The sequence below is a fragment of the Tupaia chinensis genome, unplaced genomic scaffold (assembly GCF_000334495.1).
Source record: "Tupaia chinensis unplaced genomic scaffold, TupChi_1.0 Scaffold148874_1, whole genome shotgun sequence".
NCBI classification, from domain to species: domain Eukaryota; kingdom Metazoa; phylum Chordata; class Mammalia; order Scandentia; family Tupaiidae; genus Tupaia; species Tupaia belangeri.
The window spans coordinates 1757036-1782359 of NW_006208722.1; the positions used below are offsets into that span (position 1 = coordinate 1757036).

At 39.4% G+C, this 25324-nt stretch overlaps 1 protein-coding gene and 1 pseudogene across 1 annotated transcript in view; one reads left to right on the top strand and one right to left on the bottom strand.

Annotated features, from left to right (window-relative positions):
- Positions 1 to 246: 246 nt before the first annotated feature.
- The window catches only part of EIF3J (eukaryotic translation initiation factor 3 subunit J), a gene marked incomplete at its 5' end in the record, with an annotated part of 27571 nt that continues 2493 nt past the window's right edge, over positions 247 to 25324 (bottom strand). Inside the window, 6 exons of the mRNA XM_006170749.2 lie at positions 247 to 882; positions 1237 to 1310; positions 3719 to 3880; positions 8295 to 8409; positions 12954 to 13045; positions 14797 to 14851. Coding sequence (XP_006170811.1) covers positions 751 to 882; positions 1237 to 1310; positions 3719 to 3880; positions 8295 to 8409; positions 12954 to 13045; positions 14797 to 14851 — 630 coding nt within the window. The remainder of the gene's footprint in view (positions 883 to 1236; positions 1311 to 3718; positions 3881 to 8294; positions 8410 to 12953; positions 13046 to 14796; positions 14852 to 25324) is intronic.
- LOC102503132 (RNA-binding protein 3 pseudogene) lies at positions 13089 to 14427 on the top strand (annotated as a pseudogene).

A 25324-nucleotide genomic window follows, 5' to 3' on the forward strand; every position in this document is an offset into this window, starting at 1 on the left:
TTCTAGAGTTTTTTCTCAGACACTAAAATCAGGCAATAAAAACAGGTAGAGTTTCCCTCCCCCATCTGAAGCACTCCATCAGTGGAAATAGATAAATAAAAACTAGACAGTCTATGCACTCCACAACTTGTAATGCAATAATGGAGAGGTTTACCTTCTTCGGCTTCCAAGTTGGAGAGTTTTGGTCAATTTTAAGTATCAAACTAGTGCTTTTCAGCCACAATATCTTCACGCTGAGATAAACAGTCCTCTTCACAATGTATTTTTAATATCCTCACGCTCAATTTTAAGACAAAGCAATTTTAATACTAGGTGCACACCACATGCCCTTGCTGCAAACTGCTTTTCTTGACAAGTTATGAAGTAGTTCAGGAGGTATGGTTAAGGCTGTATTACTGAATGGTGCTGGTAAATACTACACAATTTTTGTCATGTTGCAACCTTTGTTTCCAATTTAGTGACTGTTGCTATGGAATCAGACAGCAACAATGACAACATTATTAGGTTTGTTTTTTTTTTTAAACTTTGATTTAGTAGCAACTGAGGTTCCCAATTTTAACCCCTTGGCAGCAAGATCCAAGTTCCCTCATTCGCACGTTAGCACCTAAGTGTCAAGGGGTTAAATAACCAGCACAAAAGATACTGCACTTCTGATTGTAGCATTTGGCAGAACTGAAAGGAAAGGAAGTTGTGCTACATGTTGAAGGGATTGTGGGCAACAGAAAGAAGACACCAGGAGAAGATAAAATGTCACATGAAGTCTTCATAGTCTTGTACATATCCTCCATCATAACCACCATAATCTGCCAGATCGTCTTTCATGGTGGCCTTTAATCCCCCTCCGGGAACCACACCTTTCTTCTTCTTTTTGGCTTTGCTTTGCTAAAGATGAAAGAGAGTTAATTCATGAGACTTAATCTGCTATGTATTATCTTATCTGGCACAGTAACCCTCAATTAAAAGCCAAAGCCTCTGATCCTAGAAAAACTTAGTTCCCCAAGGGAGAACCCAAGCCTTATGGCAGTTTCTGCCACTGACTCAGAAAAGGGGACTTGAACATATTTGTAAACAAAATAACAGCATATAATCAAAGGACAGCAATGACCCCCACAGTCCCATTCTTCTCCCACTTAAATGGTATGGGGAGCAGCTTCGGACAGACCTCTACACTTGACAATTCTCTGCCTACAACCCCATCCTAATGTAAAACTCATTTTCTCTGTACAACTTGCTTACCTTTTCTTGCTTCTGTTTTTCACTGCAAAGCACAGTCAATGAGTTGGTAATCTTTTTCAAGTCATCAATTTCCACTAAAAAAAAAAGAAATTTTAATTTTACACATTTTGAAAATTAGTAAAAACAAAATGTACATGCTTCCAAAAATGTTATGGGAAATCTAATTCATCGTTAAACTTCAGTAAGTGAAATACCTATAATATCTCCTTTTTAAACAACAGACAGTAAAGAACCATTCCATTCTATCTATATCATTAACACTCACGGTGCTCAATACCATCCTTCCTTACTCAGTCTAGACAGAGGGGGGAAGATAACCAACTCCTTCCATACTGTGTCTTCCCTCCCCCCATACTATGTCTTGATGCTCAGTCACAGAATGACAAGTCTTATACCTGCAGATGACAACAGTAAATTACCAAGGTGTCTACATTTTCTATCACTGGAACAAAAATGAAAACAATGACTATCTCAGCATCCTGCCAGGAAACAGACCTGTTAGTAGACATGTATGCCCATCCTTACAAAAATAAGCTAGGGGGGCAGCAGATGGCGCAGTGGTTAAGGTGCTGGACTCCTGCATGATGGACTACAGTTTGAGTCCCAGACCTGGTGGCTTGCTTTCTTACTTTCCCTTTTCTCTATTTCTCTAGTCAAATTTTAAAAAATAATAACAACAAATAAAATAAATAAAAATGATGCTAGAAAGACCATTTTTTAACTACCAGAAGTATTCAAATTTTGGCTAGAGGGCACCTCCAAAACAGACAAAATAGTCCATGCAGAATAAAACATTGATATACCAACTCTAGGCATATCAATGATTGCATTTAAAATTCCCAGCTTGAGGGAACCAGCAGTTAGCGTAATGGCTATGTCGCTGGACTCCCACGTAGTCGACCGCGGTTCACGTCCTGGACCCGGTGGCTTAAAACTCACACTGGGCGCGTGTGCATGCGTGCCCAAGATCCCAAGAGGAGAATGGAGGAGAAGGGATTGCGGCGTGACCATCCCCCCTGGGGGGTGATTTCTCGCTTTCTGTCTCTATGTCTCTGTCTGTCTGGCGAGCGCACACGCCCTATAGCGAAAACCTCTCCAACAAAACAAACAAAAAAAAAAACCAAAAAATTCCCAGCTTGAGGGGCCAGCAGATGGCATGGAAAGTTAATACAGCTGGATTGAACATGGCCAACTATGCAGTCCAAGTTCTGGACCCAGGGACCTGAAAAACACACAGGGCACATGGGTGTACATGCCTAAAATCCCAAGAGAAGGAACTGTGGCATGGCTGATCCCCCTGGAGTGGGGCTGCTTTCTTAACTTTCCTTCTCTGTTTGTCAGTTTCTGGGAAGCACATGCATCCTATAGCAGAAGAAACAAATAAAGAAAACCCCCAGCTTAGTGATAATTTCTCCAAGAGAACCCAATTAGAATTTGTGTCGGGTTCCTTTTTCTCAATCTTAAAAACAGCAAGTACTTGCAGAACCAGTCCCTTCCACATTCATGTAGCACCACCCATGGCTGTCACTCCCACACACCCTGCCCTAAAGTGTGTGACTCGATTCTGGGCATGGCACCACAGCCAAAGACCCAGAGAATGTACGCCAGCCCTGTTGAGCAACTGTACCTTGTCTAAGGCTTTCTCATTTGTAACATAAAGTGATGTCTCACCCAACTGTAAAATCCTATACCAGGCAAAGATCATGCCCCCTCAAAAGATACTGTGTAGCCACTTTTCAGGAATAATTAGATAAAAAGAATAAACTAGCAGTAGCTACTTGCCAATATACTCAAATGTCTCTTTGGGAAGCTGCTGTAAAGCAATTAAGACAGTTTCCCCTCCCAAAATAAAAAAACCTAACATTCAAACTCATTGTATATCTGCAGGACACCATTCCAAGGTAATCTGCTAAAGAGTAAATCCTAAATCTATTATTACAGTAACAAAACAAAACAAGAGATGGCCTTGTGGCCTAGTGCTTAAAGGACCCAGATCCCACATGGTTGACCACGGTTTGAATTTGGCCCCAGTGGCCCTGGTACATATGCATTCGCTCCCACACCCCACTGTGGGGGTACTCTCTCTCCCTCTCTGCATGCCTTCTTCTCTCTTTTGAGCATATGCACCCTTTGGCAATAAGTTAGGGAAAAACAATTCTATCCTCAGGACCAACAGTTGACGAAATAGCTATGTCACTGAATTCCCATGCAGCTGACTGCGGTTCGAGTCCTGGACCCAGTGGCTTAAACTTACGCCGGGCGAGTGTGCATGCGTGCTCAAGATCCTGAGAGGAGAATGGAGGAGAAGGGATTGTGGCATGGCCATCCCCCTGGGGGGGGGTGATTTCTCACTTTCTGTCTCTGTCTGTCTGTCTGGCAAGCAAGCGAGCACGCCCTATAGCAAAAACCTCAAAAAACAAAAACAAAAAAAACTATCCTCCTGATTATAAAACCACAGGGGTTAAAGACTAGAATTACTTACATGAAATACACACATCTCGAACTAAGGCTTCCAAGAAACTGGCATAATATAGTGATTTTTCATATTGTGTAATTTTATCCTTTAGCAACTTTCCAAACTCTGTGAAGTCATCTCTCGATGATGGGTTCATAGCATCTATTCCATAAACTGTATTATTAACACCTGCAAGAAAAAGAGAAGCACTTGAAAATATCAGAGTTTTTTTTCCACTTAAAGTCTATAAACCAATTAGCTATCTGAATAACCCTGTTTTTTCATTCTAAAGCAGGGGTTCTTAACTTGGATCCATTGAAGTTCTTGAACTGAATTCAGGGGTGGGTGGGGGCCTGAAAATTTGAGAAATAAATTACCTCTTTATTTTTATTAACCTTTAACTTAGTATTTTCCTCCATTTTGGTTACAAGCAACAAATTGGTATATTAGCAAAACTGACTTAACAGCAGAGATCTTAGGGGCTGGTCCCATGGCTCAGTGGTTAAGGGAGCTGGATTCCACATGGCTGATAGCACTACAAATCCCTGCCCCAGTGGCTTGAGATAGACGCCAGGCCTATGTGTGTGCATGCAAATGTGAGTGCCCCATATCCTGATGAGATGGAGAAATGCAGAAATGACTGTGATGCAACCATGCCCCATGAAGGGGACTGCTTTCTCTTTCATCCTCTCTGACGAGCACACTTTACCTCTCGCTTATTAAAAAAAATAATCACAGAAATCAGACACTTTCATATCACATTATAACTATCACAGATATTTATGAGACTGGTCATCATTACTTTCTAATTACATTACTTACTAAACCTGCCACTTCATCTTATTTAATACATTAACAAGCACATAATTATGTATCACGAATTTGTTATTTCAGTATTTTGAAACCTATTTGAATATAGCAGGCCTCTTTTGTAAAACAAAATCCTGTATGTTTTATTTTATTCATTTAAAAACTTTATATTGGGGGCCAGCCAGGTGGCATGGTGGTTGAGCCAGCTGGATCTCACATGACTAACTGCACAATTTGAGTGTGGGACCTGGTGGCTTGAAAAACACACCACATACATATGCATATGTGCTTGAAAATCTCCAGAGGAGAAATGGAGAAGGGATTGTGGTGTGGCCATCCCCCTCTTCTCTTCTGGCAAGTGCACGTGCCCTATAGCAAAACTAAAAAACAAAAACAAACAAAAAAACCTTTGATCTTTTTAAGATAATTATTTATTTAATTCCATTTGTTGTTGTTATTATTTTAATCTGACCAAAGATAGAGGGAGGGAAAGGGAAAAAACAAGCTGCCACATCCAGGACTCAAACCGTGGTCAGCCATGTGGGAATCCAGTGCCTTTAACCATGCCACCTGCCAGCCCTAAAACTTTATATTTAAAAAAGAGTCTACACATCTGCCAAAGGAGTACTTAACACAATAGGAATGTTCTAAAATGGTCTGTCCAATAACAGCCCACAGTGAAGTGGGGACAGGAAAAAAACGCAAAGATGGGTCACCTGTAAGTATCCAGCTAACTCCAGAAGCTAAGCAGGGGTAAGCTATGTATTAAATTCCAATAGAAAAATCAACCTCGCCTTAAAAGAGCTCTAGTCTAAGGGAAAAACAGTTCTAATGAGGGCCGGCAGGTGGTGTGGTGATTTTAAGGACACTGGATGCCCACATGGCCTACTGCGGTTCCTGGTGGTTACATTCTCACTTTCTCTCTCCCTTCCTCCCTCTCTAATCAGACTAAAATGAGTAAATAAATAAAGTTAAATGAAAATAATTATTTTACAAAAAAGTTTTAATCTAAGAGAAAAATGAGTTCTAATCTAAGAAACAAGTATGCTGCTGTATAACTTCTCAATGTCAAGTAAATTAGTTGTTAATATCAGACTCAGTATTTTGCTATGAGAAACATCAACAAAAGCCTATTAACCTAAGAATGAATACATGATATTTTTACCTTTTAATATGTAACTGGTGTCCCATATTAGGCTTTGTGAACACTACATGAACCCACCTCTTTAATAAACACACAGGCAGTTTTTACCATCCTATGAAGACATAATAATGGCCGAGTGCCCTCTATAATTAGATGAGTATAATTAAGACTTACTTGCCAAGAATACACAGGGTGCACAGGATAATTCAGAGCACCTCTTGAGACCGAGGTTGGTAGAGACCCACTGAAGAATACAGTCATACATTCTCATGAAAAGGGGAATGATCATTGAGAAGAATAGGGGTAGCAGAAAAAAATCAGAATAACTAGATCTTCTTGGTTATAAAAAGTTTTTTAAACTTTAAAGTTTTTTATTTTAACTGTCTCAACATGATCTTCTGAAAAATACTTAGTACGTAATAATGAGAAACTTGGGTAAGTGTGGGTTTAACTATTTTTCTGGCCAAGTCTCTTACTCTACTCTGTGCCATGTAACTCTCCCTCTGGAACACTCTAAATGTATCTATTTTAAGCATTCTGCACATTTCTTTTGTCTTATTAATATATACTAACCATAGATGCAAGCATGCTACAGAGAAATGGTGGTCCCCTAAAGATAGGACATGGTGAGGGCAAAGAAAGATATCAGAGAGAAATGACCTGGACACAAAAAGATGAAGTTGAGGGGCCAGCAATTGGTGTAATTGCTATGTCTCTGGACTCCCAAGTAGTCGACCACGGTTCGAGTCCCAGACGTGGTGGCTTAAACTCACATCGGGTGCGTGTGCATGCGTGCCCAAGATCCTGAGAGAATGGAGAAGGGATTGCAGCATGGTCATCCCCCCTAGGGGGTGGTTTCTCGCTTTCTGTATCTCCGTCTGTCTCTGTGTCTCTCTGGCGAGCGCACACGCCCTATAGCAAAAACCTCTCCCCCTAAAAAAAGAAGGCAAAGTTGAATATCTCACCTGGACCAGCACCCTACTATCAAAGCTTATCTAGACTTAAAGTTAACAGGACAGCCCTATAGTAAGTTTAACATTTAAAACTTAAGACTACAGACTTCATGTTTTGTCCAAACTTTATCTAGTGGATAATATTCTAGGCAGAAGTATACTTTATTTGGGCCCAATGAGTTTTCTCTTAACAGTCTTTTAATTGATACTGAAAACAATTATTCAAAAACCTGAACAGAGGTAAAATGTGATGCTCTGCTAGGTTGGCCCACATAGGTTCAGACCTCCCTGAATGTGACAGGCAAGTACGTGCCTATGATCCAGGGCTGGCTAAGGCCGGGAGTGAATCTTGGTGTCAGGACCCTGCTAGGGATGCTGTCCCACTCACTCACTCACTCATAAAATATATGGATTAAAAAAAAAAAAAAAAAAAAAAAAAAACTTGGGAACCAGCAGATGGCCCAATGGTTACATTGGACTCCCATATAGTCAACCACAGTTTGAGTCCCGGACCTGGCAGTTTAAAACTCACGCTGGGTGCGTGTGGATGCGTGCCCAAGGTCTCTAGAAGAGAATGAAAAGGCGATTGTGGTGTTGCCATCCCTCGGGGGGGAGGGGTGATTTCTTGCTTTATGTCTCTCTCTCTCTATCTCTCTAGCAAGTGTACATGCCCTATAGCAAAAATCTCTCTCAAAAAACAACAACAACAACAACAAAAACAAAACAAAACAAACACTTGTTGGGCCAGCAGGTGGCCTGGAGGTTAAGGCTGGACCCCACATATCTAGCTGTGGGTCAAATCCTGGAACCAAGGACATAAAAATCACACCAGGTACATTCATGTGTGCCCCAAATCCTGAGATGAGACTGGAGGAGAAGGGACTACAGCATGGCCATTTCCCCCCCATCTCTCTTTCTCTCTGGTAAACTCATGTGCCCTATAGCAAAATCTAAAAAACAGAACAAAAAAACTTGAGCATGTATCTCACACTACATCTCAAGTAATAACATCTCGAAAATATGCAAAGATTAAAAACTGCTTTCAGGACTCACCACGGTTTGAGTCCCAGCCCCAGTGGCTTGGAAAACACCTAGAGCACATATGCGTGCATGCCCAAAAACTCCTAAAAGGATGAAGCGTGACCATAGCCCATTACAAGGGCACTTTCTCATGTATGCACACTTTGGCAATTAAAAAATAAAACGAAATAACAAAAAAAAAACATAAAACCTGCTTTCATATACCTAAGTTAGCCAGTACAGGTTGAATATCCCTCATCTGAAATGAGTGGCACCAGGAGTGTTTTGGGTTTCCGATTTTGGAATATTTGCATATCCATACTGATACATCCTAGAGTGAGATCCAAGTATAAACAGGAAATCCATTTATGTTTCATACATGCTTTATACACATAGAATGAAGGTAATTTTATACAATATTTTTGTATTGCAACATTTTGCCTATAACCGAACATTATCAGGGCAAGTGTGGGCTTTTCCACTTGTGGCATCATGTCCATACTCAACGTTTCAGATTTTGGAGCATTCTGGATTTCAGCTTGTTAGATTAGGGATGTTCAACCTGCATTTTTCTTTTAAAAAAGAAATGGTTTCTTAACTTTCATAACTAGTAAAACTTGTAGATTTTTTATATGGGAGAGTTCAATATTACACTACAATGGCACCCCCTTCTTACCAAAAGTTTCTTTTGCTAATTCGAGGTCTGACTCTTCCTGTAATTTCTTTAGCCGCAGTTTATCTGCTAATTGTTCTTCTGGTGTTAGCACTTTCGGTTCTTCAGGTTCTTCTAACTAAAAGGAGACATAAAAGCAGTTTTAAAAGGGTTGAGATTTTAACAGACCTACTCTGTTTACCTATTATATGAATTTTTTCTTTTTTGAGAAATTTTTTTTGCTATAGGGCGTGTATACTCACCAGAGAGACAGAGAGACAGAAAGTGAGAGAAATCACCCCGCAGAGGGGATGGCCAGTCGTAATCCTCTTGTGATTTTGGGCATGCACACACACATGCCCGGCATGAGTTTGAAGCCACCAGGTCCAGGGACTTTAATCACAGCCATGAGGAAGTCCAGCAACATAACCATTACACCATCTGCTAGTCTCTGTTGTATGAATTTTGAGATTTTGTGCTATAGAAGACATGCGCTCTCCATAAAGACAGCGAGAAATCACCTCCCGGGGAGATGGCCACACAGCAATTCCTTCTTCATTATCCTCGTACGAGCTTGGGCATGCACGCACACAGACCTGGCATGAATTTGAAGCCACCAGGTCCAGGACTTGAACCATGGTTGGCCATGTGGGAGTAAATGGTGTAGCAAATAGTGTAGCAGTGACGTAACTGCTACACCATTTGCTGTTCCCGCACATATAAATAATGATATTTACAAAGTAATTACTGTATTTCAAGCATTTCTCTAAACACTTTTAATATTCTTATTCCAATTTTACAGATAAAAAATAAAGGCACACATTAAAGAACTTGCCCACAGTAACAGAAAGTAAAACAGGTGGTAAAGTGATAGAGCTAAAATCTGAACCCAGGAAAACTGGGCTATTTCTTTCTTTTCTGTAAAATTTGCTAGAGGGTGTATGTGCTTGCTGGAGACAGGAAGCAAGAGAGAGGGAAAGTAAGAAAGCACCCCTTACGGGGATGGTCACGCCACAATCCCTTCTCGTTCACTTTTCCTTTCACATTTTGGGGACACACACACATGCACCTTCTGTTTTTCAAGTTACTGGGTACTAAACTTGAACCACACAATCAGCCGCATGGATTCAGCTACCTTAGCCACCACACCACAAGTTGGCCAGACAGGTTATTTCTATAGCCTTTTTAAATTATAATTTTAATTTTTTTAAGTTCACTTTTTTCATGAAAGAGAGAATAGGGTAACCCCTCAAAGGGTCTTATAGTCTACCCCCAGCCAGCCCAGATCATGGGCACATGCATTCAGTGTGTACAAGAGAGGCCTCAGGACACAAACTGGAACCTTCCCATGTGGTTCTAGCATGGCAGAAGGCTGGGTTACCAGTGTGCCACCATCTGGTCCCAATACAGCCTTTTTAATTTCATTATTTCTTCTTTCCATTATTTTATTTTATAACTTTTTAAAATATTTTTCCCCAGCCACTGGGGCCAGTATCTGAACTGTGGTTGGCTATGTGGGATCTAGCTCCTAATGCATAGTGTTTAATCACTGCACTACTGGGCAGGCCTTCCTGGTGATCTTATCTTTTCTTTTTTAAAGTTTTGCATAGCGTGTACTCACTGGAGAGAAATGAAGACAGAGAGAAAATAAGAAGCACCTTCCAGAGGGGGATGGCCGCAGCACAATCCTTTCTCCTCTAGGGATTTTGGGCACACACGCATGGTGTTTTTCAAACCACCAGGTGCAGGACTTGAACTGTGCAGTTGACTACTTGGGATCCAGCCTCCTTAACAATCATGCCACTCATAATTTCTATAATTTCTTATTTATATTGTTGTGGGGTATGATGAGATACATAGTCTACACTCAAAAAGAACCGTAAGGAAATCCTAAACTTCATTTAGAACCTATTACGTTGTTAGTAGTAATATCAGTATTATAGAAAAAGGCAAACAATTATGTTAACATTATCAGAAACTAAGATTTTTCAGTATTAGAGAAAATACTGACCATGGACTAATGATTAGACACACACACACACACACACACACACACACACACACACACACTTGTTTTCTAGGTTCTTTGACAAAAAGGGGTCTAGAAGGTAAGGCCACCAAATAATACTGAGTACTCCTAGCACCTATATTTGGTCTCTTCTAGATTTAACAGCCATGTTACAGGAAACTGCAACTATAAGAAAAGCAATTAGACAAAATCTACAAGGTAGGATATTCCACAGGAAAATAAGTGTAGTCTCTTCTACACCTCAATGTCATCTGAGAGAAGGGTGGCATAGTGGTTAAGGTGCTGGACTCCTACACGGTCAACCATGGTTCAAGTCTTGGACCCAGTGGTTTGAAACTTAGGCTGGGTGCATGTGCATATGTACCCAAAATTCTGAAAGGAGAATGGAGAAGGGAGTGCAGCATGACCATCTCCCTCAGGGGTGATTTCTCATTTTCTTTCTGTCTCTCTGGCAAGCACACACATCCTATAGCAAAATCTCTTTAAAAAAAGATACATTAACGGGGACCAGCAGGTGGCATGGTGGTTAAGGTGCTGAACATTCCCACATGGCCGACCAGGGTTCGAGTACTGATTCTGGTGGCCTGCTTTCTCACTTCCTCTTTCTCTCACCTTCTGTCTCTCTCTGGTCAAATTAAAAAATAAATGAATGAGGGACCAGCAGTTAGCGTAATGGCTATGTCGCTGGACTCCCACGTAGTCAACCGTGGTTCGCATCCCAGGCGCGTGTGCGCGCCTGCCCAAGATCCCGAGAGGAGAATGGAGGAGAAGGGATTGCAGCGTGACCATGGGGGGTTGATTTCTCACTTTCTGTCTCTCTCTTTCTGGCTGGCGAGTGCATGCACCCTATAGCAAAAAATAAATAAATATATATTTTTTAAATTTGAAAGATACATTAACAATCAAACGCAAACGTATGGTTCTTATATGAATAACCCACATGTAAAAGACATTTTAGAACAACTAGAAAAATGGACATAAGGCCAGACCCATGACCCAGCACCAGATCTCACATGGCCAACCATGGTTTGAGTATCAGCCCCAGTGACCTGAGAAACATACTAGGTACATGTGTGCACAGGCCCCAAATCCCAATAGGATGAAGAGATGAAGAAAGGGTTATGGCATGACCATGACGATGAGAAATGCTTCTCCTCCCTCCCTCCCCCCCTCTCTCTCTCTTTCTCTCTCAAGCACACATTCCCTTTGGCAACTAAAACAAACAAAAACACAAAGAGCATTAGATTAAACTGAAAAGTATTCATATATTTGGTGTGATAACAGTATAACTGTGACACATCCTTACACATCCTTTTTTCAGAGATGTATACTAAAGTATTTAAGGTAAATGGAGAAGGGGGGGAGGTCACACAGTGGTTAGGATGTTGGATTCCCACATGTCTGACTATGCTTCAAGTCCTGGACCGGGTGGCTTGAAAATCACACAGGGTGATGATTTGTCACAAAGGGTTCATGTCTGTGAATGTCCAAGATTCCAGAGTGGAGGAGTGAGGTTGTAGCATGGCCATCTACCCTAGGGAGTGATTTCTCACTCTCCCTCTCATTGTCTCTCTCAAGGTCTCGACGGCAAGTGCATGCACCCTATGGCAAAACATTAAAAAAAAAAAAAGGTAGAATGCATATTGTTTGACATTTCATTTACTACATTTTAGCAAAAATAAGAATAGATGAAGCAATAAACTTAGGTGTTATGTATTATTTATTATGCTATTTTCCTACTTATGTTTAAAATTTTTCTTAAGGTGTCAAGAAAGAAAAAAATTAAAGAGCTTTCTATGACCAGATATGGAATGATTTCTTCAATACTAAATAAAAAGCATGGTAGAAACTGCCTAAGAATGGGGAAGAATAAGGATATAGTTACATCCAAATACAGAGACACCTCAGAGACAAAGAAACTATTTACTTGTGAAATAGAGGAAGAAAGACAACATAAATTAGTAAAAGAGAGAGGAGGTTTTTTTTTTTTTTTTTAAGAATTACTTATTTTATTTATTATTATTATTACTAATCTTCTTTTTAATGTGCACTCACCAGAGAGAGAGAGAGAGAGAGAAAGTGAGAAAGCAAGTCACCAGGTCCGGGACTCAAAGCATGGTCAGCCATGTGGGAATCTAGCACCCTAACCATCGTGTCACCTACGAGTCCCAGAGTGCTCTTTAATATTGTTCTGATTTTTGAATGATGTAATGTGTTTTCTATTCAAAAAGCAAATAAAGTAATACAGTATTCCTGATCTATTATAGATCCAAATAATCAAGACTGAAACATTTATATAGTACATGAGTCAGAAAAGGACACTTTTTATATCTTACTCAATATGTAAACGAAAGATAAGACTATTCATGACTTGAAAACACTGCAGGCACTGGCAAAAATCAGACTGTATCACTGTAATCATGACTGTTCCTGAATGTTCATGAAAATGTAAAAGGAATCCCACTATACAAAGCTTGGGGAGGTTGTTGCAAAAACCACAAATCACGTTTGTTTTGCAATCCATACCTATCTAATGGTATTGATTTATAGTCTTTACAGAGCCCTTCAATTGCTGGGTAATATCAACAGCCTATTAGACTCTATAACCCTAAAGATGTGACAATTCTGTATTTTGGAAAATGAATAGTACTTACCCTCTTTTTAATTTCTTCTTGTCTTTTCTTCTGTTGCCGTTCTTTCTCTTTTATTTTCTCTGCTATTTTTTTCTTTTCTGAAATTTTTACTTCTGAAAGAAATGTTTTATTCACAGTTAGAATGAGTATTTTCTGTTTATGGATGCAGCAAACCTGATACTTAAACACTTCAAAAGACCAAACCTTTCCCAGTTTCTGTTTCATGTAGTGATTTCCTGACAAATAAAAACTGGAACGTTTCAGGACTCTTCTCTGTCTCCTCTCTAATATGACCTCTAAGATCCAAACATCTCCCTTCATATTTCTCCACTATCCTTTAGGCAGAGTTTACTGGGTCATCAGGAAAGTCATGACACATTTTTGCTTACAAAAACAAAGAAAGATATGTCATGACTTTCCCAATGACCTAATAGATCATTCAACTATAATGCCACATCCTCCTCTCTAAATACCCAGCAGTGGTTCTCTTTGCTCTTTAGAGCTTGCCGTGTCCGGTTCTTTTACTTTCTAGTTTTCAGGACTCTAATTCACCGTCATGTCCTCTGAAGAAGGGAAGCTCTTCGTGGGAGGGCTCAACTTCAACACGGATGAGCAGGCACTGGAGGACCACTTCAGTAGCTTCAGGCCTATCTCTGAGGTGGTCATTGTCAAGGACCGGGAGACTCAGCGTTCCCAGGGTTTTGGCTTTATCACCTTCACCAACCCAGAGTATGCTTCTGATGCCATGAGAGCCATAAATGGAAAGTCTCTGGATGGTCACCAGATCTGTGTGGACCATGCAGGCAAGTCTGCCCGGGGAACCAGAGGAGGTGCCTTTGGAGCTCGTGGTTGTAGCTACTCTAGAGGTGGTGGGGATCAAGGATATGGGAGCGGCAGGTATGACAATCAACCTGGAGGATATGGTTATGGGTATGGAAGGTCCAGAGACTAGAGCGGCAGAAGCCAGGGTGGTTATGACCACTACTCAGGAGGAAATTACAGAGACAATTATGACAACTGAGATGAGGCATGCACACGTAATGTAGATACACAAGGAATAACACTTCTGATCCAGGATCATCCTTCCAAATGGCTGTATTTATAAAGATTTCTGGAGCTGCACTGAAACATCTGTTTCAGTACATCAACGTCTATTTTTGAATTGAGCTCCCAAGGTAGCTTGTTGAAAACCTTTTAGAAAGCTCCATATGTTTAAAAAAATTTTTCTCCCATTTACTGACAAGTTTTGGGGCACTCGTTGAATGGATATTTTTACTTTATCATTTTTTTGTTTAGTTAGGGCTCTCAGGATTATGGATTCTGGTTAAAAAAAAAAAAAAAGTTTGACCAGACTTTTAAAATTAATATGTATCTAGGGATATTTTAAAAAGCTGTAGACGTGATATTTATCATGTAATGATAGGAAGCGATTTCTCAACGTACCTTTTAAGAAATCTGCACCAAGAACATTATTACTTGGAAGTTTTTTTTAAAACACAATCATGGCCCTGATTATATAGAAGAGTTTCTTAAAAGTGTTTGTGAATGTCACTTTTTTTTTAATACTGGAAGAAAAGAATATTCTGTTGTGTCTCATGTAGTGTTTAGAATGTCCTTCACAGAGCTGATTAAAAGATGAAACGTGAAAACAGAAAAAAACAAAAAAAAAAAAACAGCACTGATGTTGTGATGGAATAGAGAAGAGATACAGAGAAAAGAAAAAAGAGTGGAATTGGAAGAATGCTTGGTTTCTAAGATTTTCAATTCTGTGAACATGTTGTCATTTGTCTTAACATGAGCACCACATGCTAATCAAGACATAAAACTAAAACAAGACATAAACTGAAGAGCCCCAGTAGCTCACCTGGTTTTATTTCTGCTTCCTCCTTTTTTTCGTCCTCATCGTCATCCCAGTTATCCTAAAGAAAAGTACCTCCATTAATAATTCTTGCATATTTGCTTTTCCATATAATTTTATTATCCACTAACTCCATAAAAACAAGTTTGTTGGTTCACTTTATTCATTTTTTGGTATTGCATTAAATTTATAAATTAATGTAGGAAATACTGACATCTTTATAATGCTTGGATGCACTAGTCAAAAACAAGGATTGTCTTTCTATCTGTTCAAGTACCTTTTGTAACTTTCAGGAATGTTTACAAGTTTCCCTGTTTCAGATTTTGCATAATTCTCTTTAGGTTTATTACTATTTTGTCTTCTATGGCACTGCTGTACATAGAGCTTTTTCCTTTCATGTTCTCTAACTGGTTTTCATTTATGTATAGTAAAGCTATTGGGTTTATGTTGATTTTATATCCTGCTACCTTACTGAATTTATCACTTAAGTTAGATTATTGATTCTCTAAGATTTTCCAGATATAGTACTATATTTCTGTAAATAAGAAATAGCTTTATTTCTTTACCAATTCATATGTTCCCACAATCGATTTCTTATCTATTAATAATTGCCCTGGCTAAACCTCTAATAAAATGTTGAAGATCAGCAGAGAGGACGGGCATCCTTGCCTTGTTCCCCTCTTAATGGAAATTCCTCTATTGTTTGCCCATGGAGTGCTATGCACCCCCAGGAAATTTATGCAGCTTTTTATTTTATTGCCTCTGGAGTTTTAATTATTTTTAAAGTTTTTTTTGTTTGTTTGTTTAAGGTTTTTGCCATTCGCTGCATGCAAGCATAGGAGACAGTGAGGGGGGAAGTGAGAAATCACCCTCCAGGGTGATGGCCACACCACAGTCTGTTTTCCTCCTCTCTCCTCCTGGGATTTTGGGCACCAATGCTCACAAACCCAGTATAATCTTCAAGCCACCAGGTCATGGACACAAACTGTGATTGGTCATGTGGGAGTCCTACACCTAACCACAATGCCACCTGCTGGCCCCTAGAAAGTCTTTTCTTACACCAGAATTCACCCACATATTCTTTTTAGTTTTTATTATGGGTATGTGTGACTGCTGGAGAGAAAGTGAGAAAGCATGCCTGGAGAGATGATCATGTCTCAAGCCCTTCTCCATTCTCTTTTTAGATTTTCAAGTCACCAGGTCCAGGACTCAAACTACACAGTCGACCCTGTGGGATCCAGCTGTCCTAACCTCCACGCCCCATTGCTGGCCACCACGTATTCCTCTAGAATGTATAGTTTCATTTTACCCCCATTTAGATCCCAGATCTATCTGTAGTTTTTTTCTTGTGTATTATGTAATGTAGGTCTTATTTTCTAGATGGCTAACCGGTTGTCACAGCATCACTTGTTTAAAAGATCATCTTTGCCCTGTGATTTACCAAACATTAAATGTTCAAATGGGGCCAGTCAATGACATGGAGGTTAAGCTGGCTATATCCCACATACCTACTACATGGTTCAAGTCCTGGACCTGGTAGCTTGAAAAACATGTCTGACACATGTGTGTGCATGCCCAAAATCTTGAGAGGAAAATATAGGAGAGGGGACTGTGGTATGGTCATCCCCCCTGGGGGGTGTTTCTTGTGCACTATAGCAAATGTTTTTTAAAAACTGAGAGAACTTTGTATCATACTTCTTACTTTGCCAAATATACAAAATACCCCATACTCCAGCGAAAGACTCATTTATTTCAAACAATGTTCCATACACTCGATCCTCATTAATGAATTAATCTATATAATATTTCAGCCCATTATTAAAGAGGAGCCAAAAGCTCATCAACACTTTCATGGACTTCACTCTCTAACCTAGGCAGGGCCCTCTGAGATAGATCTACACTCTCTTTTCTATGCCTGACTCAATCACTGAACTAAATATAAATCAATTATCAAACACAATTTTCTGAAGGCTCCACAGAACGCAGAAGACTCAAGTTTAATAGGGATCCACATGGCCCTGTATTTAAATAAGGCTTTAATTTATGGTAGCCTGGTTACTGTGCTATGACATGCCATATGAAGCTGGCCCAGAGGACGACAGATACAAAGCAGCCAGCCCTGCTGCTACTAGAAGCAAAGGCTGACTAATGTGCCACAGCTACGACACCAAGCTTCTGGTTTCATAACAAGGCAGGTTATAAATCCAAAGAAGTCCAGGCATATAAACCAACCAAGCCTTAATTTTTTATAAAAATCTTTTAAGTCCATCAAAGAAATTAAAAACCCCAACATCCTGATTAAAGCTACCATAGGGTCTGTAGGCAGAGTGGGGAAAACTATATATAAAATGAAGGTAGTTTTATAATCATATTTTGCAATTTAACCCATCATTCAGTTTTAACAGACAAAATGTAAATCACTCATTACTTTGATAACTAAGATATTAGAGTTAGAAATGAAAGATCAAATGTTTGTATCATCTTGCTCATTTGTTATGTGCTTATATCAATATATCACAGCACAAAAGGAGTCAGAGAGCTAAAAATAAAGTTAACTGCCAGGCATTTGTTGTTGCTGTTTATAATCTTCACAGAACATAGGAAGGCCGGGTCTGTGAGTGATATATGTGGCTTAGTCAGTGCCTCAGAGAGTAGGACCATTTGCTTACTTCTAGGGGATGCATATTTACAGTCCCTAATAGCAGTGATCATAATTATAACAGCAGCACTGGTTGCTTACTTTGCATCAGGCACTATGAGCAACACAGCTCACAGTTCTGTACGGCAGTATTGCAGATAAGGAAACGAAGACTACACATGGCCATCAACAATTTCTGAAATAACTAAAACTCCTTTAAAATGTTACCATCGGGGTTGGTCAGTGGTGCCAGTGCTTGCGATCAGCAGATGGCATATTGGTTACTTTGGTGGACTCTCACAGAGTCGACCGCTGTTGGAATCCTGGATCCAATGGCTTGAAACTCAGGTCAGGAGTATGTGCATGTGTGCCCAAGATCCCAAGGAGAAGGAATTGCAGCACGGTCATCCCCTCTGGGAGGTGATTTCTTGCTTTCTGTCTGTGTCTCTCCAGCAAGCACACATGCACTATTACAAAACTCTCTTAAAACAAAATAAAAAACAAAACAACAAAAAAACCCATAGTGCTCTCTCTGTAGGGCAGACCCACAGGGGATGGCTGCTGGTTGACATCCAGAGACGACCTTACCAGTGCTGGGCATACTTCATTTTTTAATTAGTTCTGGAATAAAGTCCCTAGGGTCACAGAGAATCTCATCAGAAAGAAAGGTCACAGCATATACTAACAATGATATGCCCAGCTACAGCTGTATCAGTTTTCCACCTTCAAACCTCAAACTGCCAGTGGTAGTTTCCTTGTTAGTTTGTTTCCTTTCTTCCTTTCTCTCTCTCTCTTAGTTCTCCCTTTCTTTTCCCCTTAATTCCTTTCCTTCCTTTTTCCTTTCCTCTCCTCTCCTTTCTTTTTTTAGTTTTGCTATAGTGAGCTCACCGAATAAACACAGAGAGGGAGAGAAAAAGTGAGAAAGAGCCCTCCCCGACAAGGCAGACTGCACTGTAATCCTTTCTCCTCCACTCTCCTCTTACAATTTTGGGCACACACACATGCGCTCTAGGCATGTTTTTCAAGCCACTGGGTCCAGGAATCAAACTGCATAGTTGGCCCTGTGGGATCCAGCTGCTTTAACAACCATGACACCTGGCTGGCCCTGCCAATAGTAGTTTTCTATTTTAAGAAACTGCTCTTAGAAGCCTCTGGTACTAAGTGGCTAAGAGAGAAGCAGTATGGCTAAAAAATAAACAACTCCATCCCAATATCTCCATCATAGATACAACAGATGCAATCAAGGACTATTTTTGTTCAATGTTGATGGGCTTCAGTTCCCCTTTCCAGCAAAACCACACCTCACCCGTACCACTGCTCCCTAGTTAATTCATACCACCTCCATGTACCCCCCTACTCTGTCCCTTCCATTTTCCCCATTCCAGACACCCTCCAATACACACAAAATGAGGCTACCTAGACATTTTCTATTTCATCACAGAATGAGCTTTAGTAGCAAAAGGAGCGACTCCTATCAACAAGTCCTAAAAGAGCCATGACATCTCTTCAATTTACAAAATGACCATGAAAGGCAAGCCTTTGTCTGTCACCCTCACCCCAAAGTACCTAAAACAAGTTTGCCCTGAAGTTACTACCTCACTAGCACCAAGTCCCTAAAGAACGGAGAGTCATCGGCCAAACCCTTAACCATCACCTAGTGGTTAAGGGACCTGGATCTCATACTGCCAACAACCATTCCAGTCCTGGCACCTTGAGAAACATGCCAGGAACGTGTGCATGCATGCCCAAAATCCCGACAGGATGGAGAAACGGAGGAGACAGCTTGAGGTGTAACCACACCCCACTGGGAATACTTTCCCCATCTCTCTCTCTCTCTCTCTCTCTCCATCTCTCTGGTGAACATTTGTACCTTCCCTCTGGCAACTAAAAAATGTATTTTTTCAAATAAATAAAAAAAGGTACAGAGTAAGTACAAGGTCAGTAAAAAGAGACTGATCACACCTCCCAATAAATATTACCACAAAAGCATAAGGCAAGGTAGCTTTCCACAGCAACTTAAAAGTTTGTTTCCTTGGTTACAAAATTAGCAGGTGTCTGATAAATAAATGCAAGGTAAAATGTCTATCATGCTACTTTAAAAAAATCCACCCAATTTTTTGTTAACACTAGCACTTTATAAATGCTGCCAACAAATTCAGATAAAATGCAGGGGGAGGGAAGGGATTTCCTAGACATACACCTTAAATTAACACTAAAAGTAGGGAGTAAGTCTGTAACTCACTTCAAGAGCCCTAGATGGTTACTTGGGTCATGATATGATCTATTCATATCCAATTAAATTCTTTACCCAATTATTTCTGGTAGCCAATAAGTCTTCCAACTACACTATTCAATTTATCTAAAAAGAATTACCCAGGATGCTCTCTTAAATATGGCTAGCTTCCTTAGAAAAGGGGCTGTTTAGAAACTATTTGCTTATCTATAATCTCGCCCTGCAGATACACATCCAATGTCATTTGTGTCACTTCTCTGAAAGAAATGGCTGCTTTTCAAATAAAACCTGCTTTCTAATTGAACCTAAGTATTAAAAACACAACAGAAAAATTGTTAACCTTGCTTTCTTATTTCTAAGAACATGGCCAGTAGTTTGGCTACGTCGGTCATTTTATACAACTACAGATTGTCACATGCAATGAGAGAACACATTTAGGGCTGAAAATGCTTTCCAACTTATGCAAGATGTATTTATAGATGGTCAAATAGAAGTAACTTCAAAACAGTTGAACTCTTTTTGTCCCATATTCTGTATAGCCCAGAAATTTCTTTCCCCTTTTTCCTTTAAGTACTTTGTTTACATAAAGTATAATCTCTCACTGGAAAAAGTCTTTTACTAGTGTTCTGTAAACTGTGCAGTTCTGTTCTGAGAGTCCTGAGAACTCTGCAGTGAGCTCCTGGGACAGCTAGACTTCCCAACAAAGTTTAGTTTTTAAAAGCCCTAATGCTTTCCTATCATCTCAGAATTATGCTAGTTTCTAGTAGCCAAGATACCTGCTGTAGTCAATTTTTCTCCATTTCATCCCATTCATTTAAATTTTTAGCATCTTGAAATTTCTCAGCACTCAGCTGAGTTCCATTACAATGCCTATATGTCTCATATTTGGAATGGTTATCAATCAATTCTACTTTAAACTACTGGCTAAGCAAGATCAAAATCAAGTCAGTGAATACAACACGAGTGGCTTATTTATTTTTTCAATGTTCAACTGCAACGACTATCATAGGTATTTTTCAATAACAAGTGTACTTCCTAATTCAGAACTTGTTCACTTATAAAAATTGTTAGAGTTGTTGAAATGATAGATTTTCTTCAAAATAATCTGGGAGAGGAAAGGAGTTAAATGAAGATATAAAGGAATTAAGATTGGTCATAGGGTAAACTTTTCTCTCTACTTCCACATGTTTGGAATTTTTCATAAGTACACACACCTGCAATGCACACACTCACTCTTCAAGATTTCTATTTTCTGGCAAATATCCACCTTTGTGTATTTCCCAATGTCACATTTCTCTATGATATATGGAGATGTTGTTCTGAAATGCTGTTTCTAATGCTTAAAGTTCTTACTCTGATAGATTTAAATTATTCCTTTTTATTTTTTTTGAGAGAGAGATTTTTGCTATAGGGTATGTTCACTCACCCAAGAGATAAAAAGGGAGAAACATCCCCCAGGGGGGATGGCCAGATTTAAATTATTAATTGGGGACCAGCATAATGGTGGTGGCATAATGGTTACATCACTGGACTCCCAATATAGTTGACCATGGTTTGAGTCCCAAACCCGGTTGCTTAAAATTCACATTGGGGAAGTGTGCCCATGTGCCCAAATCCCCAAAGGAGAATGGAGAAGAAACTGTAGTGTGGCCATCCACCTTGAGGGGGGATTTCTTGCTTTCTGTCTCTCTGCTTCTCCAGCAAAAGCACATGCCCTATAACAAAAATTTCTCTTAAATAAATTAAAATATATATATATATGCACACATATATATACACACACATATATATAAATAAGTAATTGGGATAGGATCCTAGCAGAGACTTAATAAGTAGGATGAGATGGGTAAACTGAGTCAGTTCTTCAGGCTCTCTCTCTTTTTTTTTTTTTTTGGAGAGGTTTTCGCTATAGGGCACGTGCACTCGCCAGACAGACAGAGAGACATAGAGACAGAAAGCGAGAAATCACCCCCCAGGGGGGATGGTCATGCTGCAATCCCTTCTCCTCCATTCTCCTCTCGGGATCTTGGGCGCGCACGCACACGCACCCGGCATGAGTTTTAAGTCACCGGGTCTGGGACGCGAACCACGGTCGACTACGTGGGAGTCCATTGACATAGCCATTACGCTAACTGCTGGTTCCCTTTAGGCTCTCTTTTTAAGAAATTCTTTAATATGGTTAGAGAGACAAATGCCTGAGATGGTTGAAAACAGCCAGAAGTTTCCTCCAAACAAATCCTACATCCTTTAAATAAATCTAACTTCTAACCTGTTCTATTGAAATACTAGAAAGACTAGTAAAGTGAAGTAAATGTCGTGTTGTCCTTGCTTCTAGTACATATTCACTACCTTCTCAGTCAATACATCTCACATATCAACCCATCAATTGGGCAGGATATATGCCAAGTGAACAATTTCTCCAACTGCCTCTGCACATCACAGTGGTAAAAAGGTAAAATAAAGCCAAGGCAACAGTTAAGTATTCTCTCTAGTACTCACCTTTTCAACTGAGAAAAAGCAGTTTCTTCCTCTCTTTATATTACAGTTCTACAATTTCCATTTAAGTCTACTTTCTGCCTCTGCCAACAGCTATTTGGAAAGTCAAGGACAGCAAAATACTAGGTTTACTGAAAGACTGTAAACTTCTGGACCAAATTACTATAACAAAAAATTTAGTTTTCCTTTCACTTCTCAAGACATTAAAAATGACATTAAACCTAGGGAAAACACTAGAAACTGATACAACAGAAACATACTTTTGAGGACTTTTTTTGAAAAAAAACAAAACAAAAAAAAACACCTCCTATGGGGCCGGCAGGTGGCGTGGTGATTAAAGGCGTTGGCTGGACTCCCGCATGGCCAACTGTGGTTCAAGTCCTGGACCTGTGAGCTTGCTTTCTCACTTTTCCTCTCTCTCTTTCTCTCTCTGATCAAACTGTAAAATAATAATATCAAATAAAGTTAAATAATTCTTTTAAAAAATTATCTACTGGGGCAGGCGGGTGGTGTGGTGGCTGGGGGAGCTAGACTACCCACATGGCAGACTGCAGTCCAAGTCCTGGACCTGGCAGTTTGCTTTCTCACTATACACCCCCCCCCCCCTCCTCTCTGGTCAAATCAAAATAAATGAATTAATAAATAAAGTTAAATAAAATAATTATAAAAAGAAATTACCTACATTATAAAGACACATCTTCAAAAAGTTCATGGAAACACGTATTATGAAAAAAGTATGCATGGATTCCACTTTTTTAATATATTTAACTTATTCTCTTTATTATAATTACTTTTTTATTTGACCAGAGGGAGAAAGAGAGGAAAAAGTGAGAAAGTAAGCAACTAGGTCTGGGACTTGAACCATGTTCAGCCATGGGAGTCTGGTGCCTTAACTGCCACACCACCTGCCAGCCCTAGATTTCACTTTTTTTTTAAAGAATTATTTCCATTTGTTATTATTATTATTTTAATTTGACCAGAAAGAGAGAGCGAGAAAGGGAAAGTGAGAAAGCAAGCCACCAGGTCCAGTACTCGAACCACGGTTGGCCATGTGGGAACCCAGCACCTTTAACCACCACACCACCTACTGGCAACCAGATTTCGCTTTCTTTTGGCACCAAAATGAACTCTTACCTGATTCTATTTTCAATGAACTTTTTGAAGTCTTCTTGTATTAAGGACGATGATTATTTGATCTCATGGAAACTAAACCTTGTTTGTTTCTCTTCACGAAAACATTACTTACTAAAATACTACAATTCAGAAATTTGGCAATATGATTCACTTCCATCTAAGAAAACTAAATTCAACTCTGATAGCCTATAAGCAAGCAAAAACTTGCTTGATAATTATGATCATTCCATTTAAAACACAAAATTCACAGTAAATTGACTAAGACAATAAATTCACAGTAAATATACATGGTGGAAAGTACTTATTCCTTCTGGCCTTAGGAAATCATAAAATGTGGCACAAAATAAATCTATCTCAGATACTAGATCTAAATAGCCTAAACATGTTTCCTATTAACCAGAAAAACTAAACTATAAAATGAAGTGAGAGAGAATTAACATTTGTCAAGTACCTACCAAGGATAGGCAACCCTGCTTAGTATATGACATATTATCTCATTTAAAGTACAAACTAATCCTCTGAGGTCAGTCCTATAAAGCCTGTTACAGAAGGGTAGACTATAACATGCTCATAATCACAAATCTAGAAAATGTCAAGGTAACAATATGAACCTTGGTCTGATTCCAAAATCCAGGAATCAAACTACTCTATATCTTGGTGAAACTTGGCAGAAATAAACCAACATTTCAACATGGAAATATAATGGAGAACTTCAGTTTCCAAACTCCAAGATCAATCTCAAAGTTTCTGTAAAAGAAATAGGTTATTTATGTAAAAGGAATTCTGCACTGGGGACCAGCAGTTGGTGTGGTGGTTAGGGTGCTAGACACTCCCATATGGCTGACCACGGTTTGATTCCTGGACCTGGTGACTTGCTTTCTCACTTTCTCTGTCTCTTTCTATGTGTCTCTCTCTGGTCAAATTAAATAAATGAGTAAATAAAATTAAATAAATAATTCTTTTTAAAAAAAGGAATTCTGGGGACCAGCAGTTAGCGTAATGGCTATGTCACTGGACTCCCATGTAGTCGACCACGGTTCACGTCCCGGACCTGGTGGCTTAAAACTCACTCCGGGTGCATGTGCGTGCGTGCCCAAGATCCCAAGAGGAGAATGGAGGAAAGGGATTGCAGCGTGGCTGTCCCCCCTGGGGGGTGATTTCTCGCTTTCTGTCTCTCTGTCTCTGTCAGGCGAGCGCATGCATCCTATAGCAAAAACCTCTCCAAAAAAAAAAAAAAAAAAAGGAATTCTGCACTGAAAGACTGAACAAGATGATTTTTATGGGTCCCTCACAATTTGTAAATTTCCAGTTATTTCCAAGTTATCAGAATTATATTAATCTGGATCAACACTTGTTGGATCCCCTAATTCCAGACAGGCTACTTCACGATATATCAGTCCACTCCATTCAAACTTTACTTTCTGAAACTTCTTCCCTGATTTTTCTATTTTTTCCTTTGCATTTGTTAACTTGTTCCCAATTTCATAACATGTCTTTGTCATTTCCAGTATATATAGAAAAAGAGAAGGAAAGACTTGTGAAAAAATGTTTTAAATTTTAAAATCTACCACAATATGAGACGGTAACTAATATCTTCTAGGGAGGTTGATAACATAATCCATTCCCATATCTATACAACATGTAAACTGAGCATCTAAGTATCTTCAGTCAATAATAATACTCATTTATTAATTCTAATGTGCACGAAGTACATATCCTTGAACCTTAGGCTGTTCAATAAATTGGGACATCCACCTCATCATTCAGGAAGAAAGGAAAAAATACAAACAATAGCGTTATTAAGTGATTAATTAGCATCAAATTTTCAACCCAGGCATAAGGAGTTCCAGGGTCCTCAGTTTGCCAACGGGTAGAACTTAAAGCAATCACCAAGTTAATCAAAACCAAGAAAATCCACTTACATTTCATACAAAAGTCATCTGTACAAATAGAATAAGATTTTGAGAAAGTTGTTACAGACTTAACATTCTGGACTTGAAACTTCTGTAGCTACTTGAAAAAAAAAAAAAAAA